The sequence below is a fragment of the Populus euphratica genome, unplaced genomic scaffold (genome assembly GCF_000495115.2).
Source record: "Populus euphratica unplaced genomic scaffold, PopEup_1.0 scaffold35.1, whole genome shotgun sequence".
Taxonomy (NCBI): domain Eukaryota; kingdom Viridiplantae; phylum Streptophyta; class Magnoliopsida; order Malpighiales; family Salicaceae; genus Populus; species Populus euphratica.
In genome coordinates this window covers 1,866,793-1,880,230 of record NW_011499860.1, presented here as the reverse complement: position 1 = coordinate 1,880,230, position 13,438 = coordinate 1,866,793, and the positions used below count along the sequence as shown (strand labels likewise).

At 33.3% G+C, this 13,438-nt stretch overlaps 2 protein-coding genes across 3 annotated transcripts; one reads left to right on the top strand and one right to left on the bottom strand.

Moving 5' to 3' along the window:
- Nucleotides 1-6,572: 6,572 nt before the first annotated feature.
- LOC105124598 (uncharacterized protein At1g04910-like) lies at nt 6,573-8,336 on the top strand. 2 transcript variants are annotated; one of them, XR_842087.1, is made up of 3 exons: nt 6,573-6,669; nt 7,034-7,113; nt 7,931-8,336. XR_842087.1 is itself a non-coding variant. In XM_011024679.1 (3 exons), the coding sequence occupies exons 1-3, from the start codon at nt 7,072-7,074 to the stop codon at nt 8,301-8,303; spliced, it is 291 nt and encodes a 96-aa protein (XP_011022981.1). In that variant the 5' UTR covers nt 6,736-7,071; the 3' UTR covers nt 8,304-8,336. The 2 variants fall into 2 exon arrangements, 1 of the variants encoding a protein (XP_011022981.1); XM_011024679.1 differs by lacking the exon at nt 6,573-6,669 and having other exon boundaries at nt 6,736-7,113; nt 7,931-8,019; nt 8,144-8,336.
- Nucleotides 8,337-8,785: 449 nt separating this feature from the next.
- LOC105124597 (uncharacterized) lies at nt 8,786-11,881 on the bottom strand. The gene is made up of 5 exons (XM_011024678.1): nt 11,373-11,881; nt 10,485-10,986; nt 10,154-10,355; nt 9,547-10,053; nt 8,786-9,292 (listed from the first exon to the last, which is right to left on the bottom strand). Exons 1-5 carry the CDS (start codon nt 11,764-11,766, stop codon nt 8,957-8,959), a joined length of 1,941 nt encoding a protein of 646 aa, XP_011022980.1. The 5' UTR covers nt 11,767-11,881; the 3' UTR covers nt 8,786-8,956.
- Between the last annotated feature and the right edge of the window lie 1,557 nt (nt 11,882-13,438).

Sequence of the window (13,438 nt, the reverse complement as noted above, 5' to 3'; positions counted from 1 at the left end):
AATTTAAAAATTTATGTTGTTTATTTTTTAGTTATTAACGTTTAGAGAGGAGAGAGAATGTTATTTGAAAATAACAAGAGGAGAGAAAAACATTGGTTATACCTCTTTTTGATAAGGAAAATTGTTATTCTTAGTGTTAATGAGTTCATTCGATGAGGAGTTTAATAATTATGATGTTGTTCTCCACATATCCCTCTAGAAAGGATATCAAGCTTGATTTATAGTTTTTTCATGTTGTTATTTTTTTTAGTGGTTTTAGAGTTATTAAGTGGTTTGAGGAGGTTTTTGTGGTGTTCCAAAAGTATTTTTAAATGAAAATGGGTTGCCAAATGGGTTTGCAATCTAAAAAACCCAATCTTGTTATTTTCACCACTACTTTGGTTGCAAAATTTTTGATTTGTGACCCGTGAGGCGATGCGACGTCCACCACAATAGATAACACATCATTAATTTTTTTAAAAAAAAAATGGTCATTTGCCTCTTTAAAAAGAAAAAAAAACACTAGTATTCCTCGAGCTTAGTAGGCCACCTAGGCTCGTACACCTAGACTAGCCTTTTAAAGTTTTTTCTTCTTCTTTTTTCTCATTTTTAAATTGGATTTTTAGTGGTTTTTTTAATTTAATCCTTTCATATTTAGTTAATTTTAACATATAATTAAATTTAAAAAATATTATTAAACCTAATGGACTTTATGACTCAGTCATGAGTTTATTAGGTTGATTAAGCTTAATCTAATTTGTCTTCAACTTAATGTTTTTTTTTCAAAGATCTTTTTAAGATTTTTCTAAAGCCAAACTATGATTTTATTGGTTATTCAAGTTATCTCAGATTTATGTGCCTATATGTTTTTTGATTATTAATTTTTTTTCCTTTGATTATTTTGATTTGTCAAGTTAATGCAGTCACATCAAGAAAACCTTTATCCATTTTTATTTGAAAACCAAGTTAGATAAGATGTCAAGAATTTTCAAGTTAAACCTATTAGACTAGCTTCATGGACACACAAAAATTTTTCGGCATATGAAGGGCAATAATATAGTAAAGTAAAAAACATAATAATGATAAAACCCAAAAAATTGTAATAGGAGAAGAAAAAATTAGATTATCTTACTTGTAGGTCATATTTAGATGTGTTTAAAAATGTGTTAGTGATTATTTTTTAACATATTATTTGTTTAAAAATATATCAAAATAATATTTTTTATTTTTTATAAATTATTTTTTATATCAATAAATCAAAATGATTTTAAAATATATATAAAAAATTAATTTTATATAAAAAAATTTAAATTTCTAAAAAAACACTGTTCGAAATATAATCCCAAGTCAACCCCTTATAAATTATTGGATTACTAAGCCTCAAATATTGGCGCCAATAGACGTATAATAAAAATGAAGAAGTTACTACTACTACATGAAATTGTAGATTGAAAAATTGCATGTGAAATAGTTTGTTTACAGAAAAATGAAAGAATAGAAATCCACTACTGCTACGTAACTACGACTGCTGCTACTCCCTGCAGTCTTGAAAGAAAATGGCAAACAACAGAGGATATTCCCATCCCAGAAGCTCAACTAGATTTCCTTCAAGAGGACATTTTCTTTTCACAATTTGTTTTTGCCTCTTCAATTTTCCTTCCACTCTTTGCTTTTACCCTTACGGATGATGATATCTTAAAAGAGGACATAAAACTTGAAGAATCACAATATCAATCTCAGTCTATGAAGATGAAACAGCGACAACAGGTATTGTTATGGCTTTCTTTTCTTTATTTAGAAAAATGGGTTTTGCTTTTTGTGCTTCATTTGTTAATGGGTAGAGATGAATTCATTTTTTTAAAAAAAAAATCTTAGTGGTTCCTTTTGTTATTTGGAGAATTGGGTTTTCTTTTCTTTTTTGTTAGTGTTATTTATTTTCTTTTTTAATTCCTTATATGATGTTGTTACTCAATTTTGGACCCCACGTGCTAGAGATGGTGTATACCCGTTTTGAACCAAATGTAGGAGTGTAGCTCATGTTTGCTAGAAAATTGACAAAAGCGGAGGAGAAAGAAAGATTTTTTTCGAACCCTGTTTCAGCCATCTCCTGCTCTCTTTATCCTTCCCCACTGCTACCGAAATTGTCAGGATTCTTAGGCTAATTAGGATTCCTTATAATGCTAAATTCATTCCTCTTTTACATGGGCTGTAAGGTTGAAATAAATCCCTTGAAAGTGGCACTAGAAAACCTAGTTCTACTGTTGCCGCAATTTTTTTGTTCCAACTTAGACCCTGATTCTGACTTGGGTTCGTGCAATATCTGACGATCCCAATTATATTATATCACTCATGACATGTTTAAGAATGGAACTACATCTTTATTGGGTCCTAGGGCTCATTTTTCTTATGGCAGGCTCTCAGTCGAGGATGCTTGGCATTGTCAGTTTCCTGAATTTAAATCGGGAGACCCTTTTTGACCAACCAGATTGTGGCCTGATTCTGTCATATCAAACAATTATATCTCACCTTGAATCCCCTTGAAAGCCATAGTCCTAAATGCATAGATGAATTTGGGCTTTTGAATCAATGGATTTCGATATCAGAAGCTCAAGCTCTGCACGTTTAAATATCTGACGTGAAAATAGAGAATTCTGCCGCGAGCAGGATTCTGACCCAAGTTTTGCACCGAAAAAAATTCTACTGCCATCACGATTTTTCTGTTTCATTCTTAGGGTACTCCCAGTCATATCAGGATGCTTGGCATTTGTCAGTTTTTGAATCAAATCAGGAGACCCTTTTTGACCGACGAGATCGCGGCCTGATTCTGTCCTATAAAATGATTATATATCACCTTAAATCCCTATCAAAGTTGTAATTCTACACACATAGATGGATTTTGGTTTTTGAATCACTCGATTTTGATATCAGAAGCTCAAGATCTGCACGTTTAAATATCTGACGTGAAAATAGTGAATTCTGCCGCGAGCAGGATTCTGACCCAAGTTTTGCATCGAAAAAAAATTCTGGTGCCATCATGATTTTTTCTGGTTCATTCTTAGGGCACTCCCAGTCATATCGAGATGCTCGACATTTGTCAGTTTTTGAATCAGATCAGGAAATCCCTTTTGACCAACTAGATTGCTGTCAGTTTCTGTTTTATAAAATGATTTTTTCTCACTTCGACTCCCCATCAAAGTTGTAGTCCTAGATGCGTAGATGATTTTGGACTTTTGAATCGCTTGATTTCGATATTAGAAGCTCAAGATATTCCTGTTTGAATATCCAACGTGAAGGTAGAGAATTCTGCCGCGAGAAGGATATAGCCAAGTTCGCGGGACTAATTCGAAGGATTTTTTCTGGACCAAGGACTGAATCAAAAAGTGTTAAAATGATGGATTTAATTGAAGAAGGATATGGAAAGCTAGAGACGGGGGCTGGATCATCATAAATGGAAGGATTTTTACCACACCGAATAAGGAAGATAAGACTTTGCAACTTCACCCTCCATCTGATTTCTTTCCCTTTTTCTGTGCTGTTTTCCTTTCTCATCATGTCTGATTGTTGAAGCCGAAGACCACGTTTTTGTTGCCTCATTTCAAAGGTAGCAGCTGGCTCTATGGAAGGAAATAAAAGAACCACACCATCCTCCAAAACTGGAAAGAAATCAGATGTAAAGCACCACCATAAAATCAGAATTTGCAGTTTCCTTTTGTGTTTTTTTTTTACTGCAAATCAGTAGGGATTTGCTTCTAAGATTAATGCATTGAATCCTTCCTAAATAGATATAGGTTAGACTATATATAAGCCCCTCTAATGACCTAGGGCCAAAAAAGAAGAAAAAGAGAGCAAAAAGGAGACGAAAAGAGAAAAGAAAGGGGGAGGAGAATAGAGGAAAAGGAGCAGCAAAGGAGAGGAGAAAAATAAAAAAACGAAGAGAAAAGAAAGAAAAACGAACACAGCAAAAGAAAGAAGAAGAAAAAACAAGAGGCAGGGAGTTAGTAAAAAACGCAGGTAACAGGGGAACAGAGGTGTTTTGTTCTTTGATCCATAGAGCCTTTGGTTCCTATACATCCTTTCGTCACTGTGAAAGAAACAAAAGAGAGGAGAAAGGAGAGGCAGGCGACGGGGAAACCAATTATTTCATCTGTTTCAGCATCTCTATTTTCGTCTGTCATTTACCAGCAGCCAAGGAGGCGACGGTATTCAAGGAAGCACACTAAACCATTTCAACGAAGACCTGCAGGTATTTGTTTTGATGTTAAAAAAAAAAGAACTCTTTTATCTTTTGGCTAAATCATTTCAGCGAAGACCTGCAGGTATTTCACTTTCGTTTTTTATTTCCTTTTTGCCATACAATGAATGCTAGCTTTTGTTTCTTCCCATGGCTGTGAGTGTAGATTTTCTTTTTTGTGTTAGAATTGCAGTTTCTTTGTTTCATTTAGTGCATAAGGAACCGGGAGAGGAGGGGCTGTCATCAACCCCCTCTTTAGCTCAGATTTTTTCCTTTTCTACTTCATATTTTGGTGGGGAAGGAATTTGAAATTTGCGGGGAAACCTTCTGCAATTGCAGTAAGGTTTTGGGTGGATTCTAAAGGAGGGCGTTCATTTTTTTTGTGATGTTAAAAGACAACATTTTGTGTTACTGTTCAAGTGAATTATAATTCACTTGAACAGTAACCAAACAGTTTTTTTTTAGGTTTAAAAATGAACCGAATTTTATTTGAGAAAAATTAGTTTTTTGAGGGACCATCTTTGTTGTGTTATATTTTATTCATTTTTGCAAAATTTTGAGAATATATATATATATATATGCATGCGCACGGTTTGTGGTCTTTAATTGTGATTTACTGTGATGTTTATGTTTCGATAAAAAAAATAAAAAAATATATTTCTTGTGTACTGCATACGGCCTATACCCTAACATGTTTTGAACATTTTTTTTTATATACAAAAAAAATATTGGAAGTTTTGAAAAATGTGTTTTCACATGAATTTCTTAAACACAATGAAAATTGTTTTCTTGTATTTCTGGATTTTACAACATGTTTGTAAAACTCCAAAGGGTATTGGCCAATATTTCAAAAAAATATAAAAATCTTATTTTGGGGAGAATTTATCTATTATTTACCACTAATGTTTGGATGAAGAAATCCTTAAAGGACGAACATCCAAAATATTATTGGAAATAATTTGTTATTATTCACTGTTAATATTTGGATAAAGAAACCCGGAGTGGTAAATATCCAAGATAATTTTTTAGGAATAATAAATCCGCACACATCCTTGAAAGAAGCCTTGATTATAATCGAGGACATTTCAATTTTTTTTTCCACGGTTTACGAGCCGTGAGAGTACAAAATACCAAGGCAAAAATAGGCGTTTAAAGCACCCTAGATTTCTAATTTTTTATCCTTCCTCAAGATTTACGAGTCACAAACTCTTGAAATACCAAGGGAAAAAATGAGCTTGTAAAGCGCATTGAATCTCCTTGGATTTCTTTCTTAAGAAATTTATTTACAATCGAACCGAGAAAAACTAATGAGATTAGAAAACACCAACACCATAGCAATTATAAGACAAACACCAAGCAGCTTACCTTAGGTAGGGCGTACTAGGGGTGCTAACACCTTCCCTTTACGCAACCAGTCTCTTTCCTTAGAAACTCTGAAAGACTAGTTAGGTTTCCTAGTGACCATAATACTAGGTGGCGACTCCCTTTTACACAAAAATAAAACTAAGAGACCCCGAAATCAATCGATTGGTCGCCGCGACGCCGCGCTCCGCTCGCGAGGGTGCGACATATGAGATCATACTGATTCAATGATGTTAGCAAGATTGTTCTTGTCAATTGGGGAATTCTTTATGGTGTAAGTCAAAGGGAAATGAGCCAACGTTTATTTTTCTTTTGTTCTTTTAATATAAGAGTTCTTAGCTTTTGTTCTTTTAGATAACTAGGTACTTCTTTCATAATTGTTGTTTGATGGTTGGTTTTGGTCCAAGAAACAGTGGTTCTATGCTTGAATTTTCTTGTGATTTTTTATGTCAAAATTACTTGGGATATTGCTGATGGGATTGGATTTCAGAGAAGTTTGTTAATGTCTTTCAGTCCAAACCATGTTTGGTTTTTTTATCAGATAAGTTAGTGGAACTAACAATGATCGCATAAAAAAATAGAAAATTCTATCATTATTGTCTATGCAAAGTTTCTATTTTCTCTCAAATTAGGGAGAAATTTTATAGCTCTGAGGGATAAATAATTCTGTTTCCATGACAATATGAAAGGGTTTGAGGTTGTGGTGATGATGACAACCTTTGATTTTATTTTTTTTTATTATTTTTTTGGGGGGTTGGGGGAGGAGTATGTGGTGGGAGGTTTGTGCTTGGGGTTAACCTTTTGGTAGTAAAATGATCCAACTATGTCTAATCAGCCCGAGTCTGAAACTGTTGGGGTTAATCGTGGAAGATGTCTTACATGCTTCTGTCAAGAATCTCTCTCAAGTAATGTAAAAAATATCACTTGACTTCCCTTCTTCAAAAAATAGCTGGAAGCCTAGTGTAATTTAAGCAGATAAACGGTAAACATAGAAGTCATGAACGATATAAACCCAAGCAGGTGGGGAGCATCAATTGAAAAGGTGCCTGTGTTTTTAATAAGGTCACGCCCCATTAAATGTCAATTTGGAAACAAAGGTTAATATCCTAGTAATTGCAAATTTTTAAAGATATATTTCTATTTAATAAGCATTTTGGGTTGAAAGGCATTAATATGGGAGGACAACTACATGACTGGCCTACATTCATGTCAATAACAAATGTAAGGATATGTTATATGCTTGTTTAATTTTATAATGACAATATAAATTGTTTCATGAAAGTGGCTTATCAAAACAAGCCACTAAATTCTTTTACTCCTTACGTTTTTAAACTACAACAGAAAATATCAAAATATCATTCTTTATTTTCTATGAGCTTTAGTGGGCTCATATCCTTTTCACAAAATAACTGTTGTTAATCTTTAAGAGGAAGTAAGGCTACTCTGCTTCTAATTTTGCAGGTGTTAGATGAAAAAAATATGAGTTGCTCCTCTCAGCCATGGCTTTCACCCACGTGTCAAGCCAACAGCTAGACATAAAGGTTCAAAGAATAAACATATACACGTACTTTTTGTCTCATTGTTTTATAGGATCTTTCCATCTATTCCATGTTATAATGCGCATTTCATGTTTAGCTGAACTTGCCTCTCTTTTTTTTATGCAATTGTTTTTGTTTTTAGTTCTCCCCCTTTAATGTAAAGGATAATAGGTGTTTCATGTGTGGTAGTTGAATAATGTACCAGCCTGCAGCCTTATCCTTGTATGTTTTCTTGTCTCATAATGCCTTAGCTTCCTCATTCTTTCTCTCTCTAATCTTTTCTAAATTAAACTTGGAAATATTAGCTGCCCAAGGATCAGACCACTGTGAGAAGCAATGGAGGACTAAATCAAATGCGCACCGGTGTAACTTTAATAACATCTGAATTGTGCTTGCTTTCTTTTGCATCCATTCTCTTTATGGTTTATGTTATCGACTGTGAAACCCCATTGATAATTTCAAATGATCAAAAAGACCTTTTGCTTTAATAACAGATGCCTAAAAGGTCCTGAATAAGTATCATTTATGAATTTTCCAAGTATGGTCATTATAAATGATAGCAATGATGGTTTTCCTTCAATGAGAGAATATTTTGTGAACAGTTAACTAATTGAAAATGCAAGGGAAGATGCTTGGAGTAAGCTGTTCATTGCTTCATATAAGTCTTGGATGAGAATATAAAAGATAAAACCAGTAATCTAACCACAGAACACCGTTAACTGGTGAATATGTGAATGGGGCCTCACATTTATTGTGGATTACAACCCAATTTTGGCTTCACAATTTAATCTATAAACTTAATAACCTTGTTTTCCTGCAGATCTCAGATATGGTGGCTGCAGCACACATCATAAACGCAACCTTAGTCATTCCTCAATTGGATAAATGCTCATTATGGCGAGATACAAGGTGTTTTTAAGCAATCATACATGGTGTTCTTTTGAAATGTTTCAGTTGACATGCCATGTTTATCTCTTAAAATTTTCTTCTTTCTCATATTATATTGTTCACTTAACATAAGCCAAATGTGCAACACATTCTCTGACATACTTGACAAGCATCATTTCATCACAACCTTACAAGATGATGTAAGGATTGTTAAGGCACTATCGAAGGAATTGGTGTCAATTCCTCGAGCCAGGAAACACTTCATCTCCTGGTTTGGCATGGGTTATTATGAAGAGATGGCTTGATTATGAAGGATTATCAGGTATAAAAGACTAATTTCTTAAGACTAATTTCTTCAACCTCTAGTAGTCTTGAGTACTTTCTCTTACAAATGTTGGTGATAATTGACATATCTATGAAATTATTGCTTTGCATACATAATTGTCCTATTTAGAACTGTATATTTCAAATTTGAAGTATCATGAAATTAGAAGATTAGTGGGTGCATTCTTTTTTATCAAAATAAGCAAATATTGATCTTATAAACAAAGTTAGAATGGCTTGACTTCAACCTTTTTTCTTCCCTCCAAAATTACTTTTTGGAAAGAAAAACTTTAGTGTTAATCGATTCATTTTGGATGTAATTGTGTCTACGCTGATTTAATGTATTTTTGTAAAATTTGTGAAATATTCTTTTTTTTTTGTGAAATTTGTTTACGAAACAATACAAGTCGATCTAAATTAGTTCTAAGTTAATTCAGGATTATGGAATAGGTAAAGTTTTATAACTATTTAAAACATCAAAGATAAATATATAAAAGAAGACTACTTGTAACCATACTAAAGAAACACAAATATTCACAAGATTCCCCTCTTTTGTAAAATTTCATCCCACAAGACTAAACTAATCAACATCATGACTGCACACAGGAATAATTATTAGCCAGAAGAGGGTAGACTAGACTCGGAAGAACAAGAGGTTGGGGTTTATGTCTTGTGGAATCTTACGTTGGGAAGGGAATTTTGGAAGGAGATTTGCAATCTGTTTAGCCCTTATCAGATATGCTTCAAACTTATTAATATTCTCATTGTTTTCTTCAGCCACTAGGTCTTTAAATTCCCCTTTTTTGTAAGTCCAGCTACCAGTTTCCCAATTGAAGTGATACAATGGGAGAAATCGATGGCCGTAAATGGCTAAAAACTCAATTGCCGTAAGAATGAACTCAAATTCCTCATTGAACATGTAGTAGGGGAAGCTAAGTCTTGTCCATCCTGGCTTCACTCCAGCATAACCCTGCAATTAAAGCATAAAAGTAATGGCATCAAACTTTGCTTTTGCAGCGGCAATTTGTAAATCCCAGGAACATTGCTTTAGCAACCATTACGAATTTTGTCGCTGAATAGACTTTGGCAAAATGCTGGCAAACATCTGTGCTATTTCTCCTCCACTTATTTGTTTTTTAATTGTAAGTTTTTATGCTATCAAAATGTTCAAATATGCCACTAAAGATTTTTTCTCAAAACTTAAAAAGTGTTGCTAAAAATCACCTTTTCTATGGCAGATCTGATGGCTAGGGTGCTAGGCTCATTGACATGGAGCAGATTATGACCATAAGGTCCAGCACAAGCACAACCACCTCGAGCTTGAATACCAAATACATCGTTAAGGAGTGCTGCTATAAAAGGTCCATGAAGAGGTTTGCCTCTTTTCTTCCCTGTCTCTCTCCACATATAAAGAACCTCATCATTGACGTCTTTGTTACCAGTTCCATCACACTCATGTATCATGCCAGTCGAGGAAGAGTTCGAAGTAGGGTATATGAGAAAGGACAGTATAGCTTGTCGCCTGGCAGTCGTGTTACCTAAAACCCATATATTTTTATTTGGGAGGAGCCTGTTTAGTGCCTTTTCTATGTAAATATCCTCTTGTTCTTTAATTACTTGGTGACTAATATATTCTTTAACCCAGAAAGCCAACGACGCTCTGATGGTTTGGATTATTTGAGGAGTTCCTCCACTCTCTCTCTCCTCTATATCATTCAAGTACAGTGTATCCTGCATTTGATCATGTAGAAATATTAATCTGAGTTAAAATCTGAGCTAGGGTTAGCTCACTGACTTTGAGAAAATAGAAGAATATATAGGGCATACATACCTTTTCACTGAAACCATTTACGTAGTTAACAGTTCCACCTCCACAAGTTGATGGAGCAGAAGATCGCAATTGATAAAGGGCTTTTCTCATCAAAAGTATTCCTGGCGATCCAGGCCCCCCAAGAAATTTGTGTGGGCTAAGGAAAATAGCATCATAACCATCAAACTTTCCAGATCTCATGTCAATTTTCTCATATGGGCCGCTACATTCAAATACAATAAATAAAATTAAAATTATGCACGTCATGCATAGATGATTGAAATTAATTTATTAATTATTTTATCAATTAATAAAAAAGAAAAAAGAAAAACAAGAATAAATTTTGTGTTACCTTGCAGCAAAATCAAAACAAGCAAATCCACCATATTGATGAAGAAGTTGAGAAATTCCTCGAGTATCTGAGGAAATCCCTGTCACATTACTACTTGCAGAAAAAGAGCCTAAAATTGGCCTGTTTGCATGTCTATACGTTTCAAGTCGTCGTCTTAGATCTTCAATGTCTATCAAGCCATTGTCATCTAAACCTATCTCTATCACTTCAGCTAAGCTTTGCCTCCATGAGAGGAGGTTCGAGTGGTGCTCATAAGGACCGACAAAAACTACCCATCTCTCTTCATTACTCAGGCATTTTATCACCCTCTCTCTCAAAGTTGATGGCACGGCGATCCCAATTACTTCTTGTAATCTTTTAATAGCCGCGGTTGTGCCCGAGCCACAAAACATGATTGCATCATTTTTTCTACCACCCAAGCATTTCTTGATATATTCAGCAGCTTCATGCAACATTTTTGTGGTCCGATGCCCCACATGACTGTCACTAGTGTGTGTATTACCTGTACGCGTTAATTCTTAAAAGTTAAGACCTCCAATGAAAATTAATTTATATTGTACCATAAAAAATAGCCGGCAACATTTTTTCTCACGAAAGATAGAGTTGTGTCATAAAAAAAGTGAGAAAGATTAGTCCAAGCCAAGTGTGATTTGTTTAATTCAAATAATTGCAGGAAACACATCCCTTGATTTGAATTTACTTTTTAATAGCACAAAAGTCAAGTCAAACAGTGCCTTCATATTCTTAAAAGTCGTGCATGTTCCAAAAGGTTTATGGAAGGTTTCAAGTGGGGGTGCTACCCTTGATAACTTGACACTGGAAAAAAGGGAAAAACTATGAAGTCTAGCTATAAAATAAAATGAAGCAAGCAAAACAATGGTAAGTTACCGTAAAAGGGAAGAACATTCTTGATGATGAAATTCTCTATATAGCGAAGAGATCGGCCGGAGGCAGTATGATCGGCATAGGTGAGTCTTCTTCTACCAAATGGAGAATCAAACTCTACATCATCGCCAACAATTTGAGAGCGCAACCATGCCAGCCTTCTTTCAGTGGAGTTACTCTTTGTGCCACCATTATTTAGAGTTCTAAAGGATTCGGAGGAACCACAAAGATGTTCAATAGATGACGATATTAAAGAAGATGAAGAACCACAGCTAATTGTTGTGACCGACGGTGAGTTGTTTTCCAAAACAGTAAAAGTGTAAGTATTTTTTAAGGTCATAGCTGGAGCACTATGGGTGGTCTCTCTCAACATGGATGGCTCTAGTTCCTTTCCCATGTTACAGAACTAGATGGAGATGATGATGATGATGATAAATGAGTGATTTATTTGGAGAAGCTTAGGAGATGAGTATTTATTTATAGAGAAATATTATCACGTGGCAAAATTTAACTAACGACAACTCTTCAATTCAAGTGGCTTCCATGTCAAAGCCCATGACCCTCCATGTTTTGCTACATGTTAATATTGTAAGATATAGTACAAAAATAGGAAAATAAAGGTTTTTAATTTCTAGAAAACTTTGAAATAAAATTTCTTGTATAACTCTATGAATAATAATAATAATAATAATAATTAATTTTAATTAAATAGTTAAAAAAACAAATTTAAATATTTATCTACATGAAAATTAATCTAAAAATAATATTGTAAACCAAAGAAATTAGTGAACTCGAATATGAAAAGGATAGGAGAGGTTTTTCCAAGCTTATAACACACCAAACTGGCCAATCGCCATGGCCAAACTCCTGTGTTTCAAAAGCAACGAGTCTCCCACTTTTGATAAAGGCATAACCATGTGCTTTGATGATTTTTATTGTATTGTATAAAACTATTCCAGAGTTTCCTACTTTCTGGAATCAGTAACCTTACACTCATGGTTTTAAAATTATAAATGAAAATAAAAAAAATAAATATTTTTATCTAATAACTAAATTATTTTAAAAAGTTAAAGAAAAAGGAGAATTTAATTTCCAACCACCTCTATATTGGCTAAACTTTGGGAAGTAGAGACATATTGTTTGTTTATTATTATTATTATAAAAAGAAAGGGTGGATGAAGGGTCCTTCACCCCATATTTAAAAAAAAATAACCAAGTCCTAGAAGTGTGGGCATAGAATGAGAGAACTGTGCACCTGGGCTTTGATTTTTTAGGGATCAACGCGTGCATGGTTTTTTTTAATTTTTTTATTTCTATTTTATAAATTTATATTTAAATACACTATAAAAAATTATTATTTAATTGTGTAATCTCTTACAAAAAAATATTATAGGTTTTTATGTGAATTTTAATTCTATATTTTCAATTAATACATGCCTAATAAATTAAAAAACTCAAGAATATTTCATTAACATAACATTTATTTTTTAAAAGGTTTTTATCACACTTTTAATATAATTTTATCACATTTATAATAATTTTTTTTTGCTTCAAAAATATACAAATATTGTAACTTTATTTGAATATGTTATTTTAGTTTTTCTTAACATCAAGATAGATTTTTATTTCGAAAACAGTGCTTAAAATTTACAAAACATCATTTTATCGGGTTAATTCTTGGTTTTTTATTTTTTATTAAATAAAAATTAAAAAAAAAATACAAAGTTTGAGAAGAACCTTTTAAATTCAATTAGCTGGATTGGATCTAGTAACAATAAAGATACTTCGTGTAAACATGAATGCTATGATCAATCAAATGATTTTAAAATTGGGACAAGCATTATAACATTTTTAAAAAAAAATAAAATCAAAACAAAAACAAACATTTATAAATAAAATAAGCAACCATGTGCTCTAGTAGAACAAAAAAAAAAAGGAAATGGAAAACCACTAATCGATTAAGTAAAAGGAAAACAAAAAAACCAGCAGTGGAAATGGAAATGGAAAACCAGGAACATGCAATGGCGCCTATGGTTTTACTCTCAGCAGATCAAAACCATACCTCACAG

What these genes read in the sequence shown, in the direction of transcription:
- LOC105124597 (XM_011024678.1), bottom strand. Translation starts at nt 11,766, where the DNA reads ATGGGAAAGGAACTAGAGCCATCCATGTTGAGAGAGACCACCCATAGT. An exon ending in TGTTTTGATTTTGCTGCAAG is followed by an intron (nt 10,356 to 10,484) that starts GTAACACAAAAT and finishes ATTTGAATGTAG; the next exon opens with CGGCCCATATGAGAAAATTG. An exon ending in TAAATGGTTTCAGTGAAAAG is followed by an intron (nt 10,054 to 10,153) that starts GTATGTATGCCC and finishes GATCAAATGCAG; the next exon opens with GATACACTGTACTTGAATGA.
- LOC105124598 (XM_011024679.1), top strand. Translation starts at nt 7,072, where the DNA reads ATGGCTTTCACCCACGTGTCAAGCCAACAGCTAGACATAAAG. An exon ending in GCCAACAGCTAGACATAAAG is followed by an intron (nt 7,114 to 7,930) that starts GTTCAAAGAATA and finishes GTTTTCCTGCAG; the next exon opens with ATCTCAGATATGGTGGCTGC. An exon ending in TCATTATGGCGAGATACAAG is followed by an intron (nt 8,020 to 8,143) that starts GTGTTTTTAAGC and finishes CCAAATGTGCAA; the next exon opens with CACATTCTCTGACATACTTG.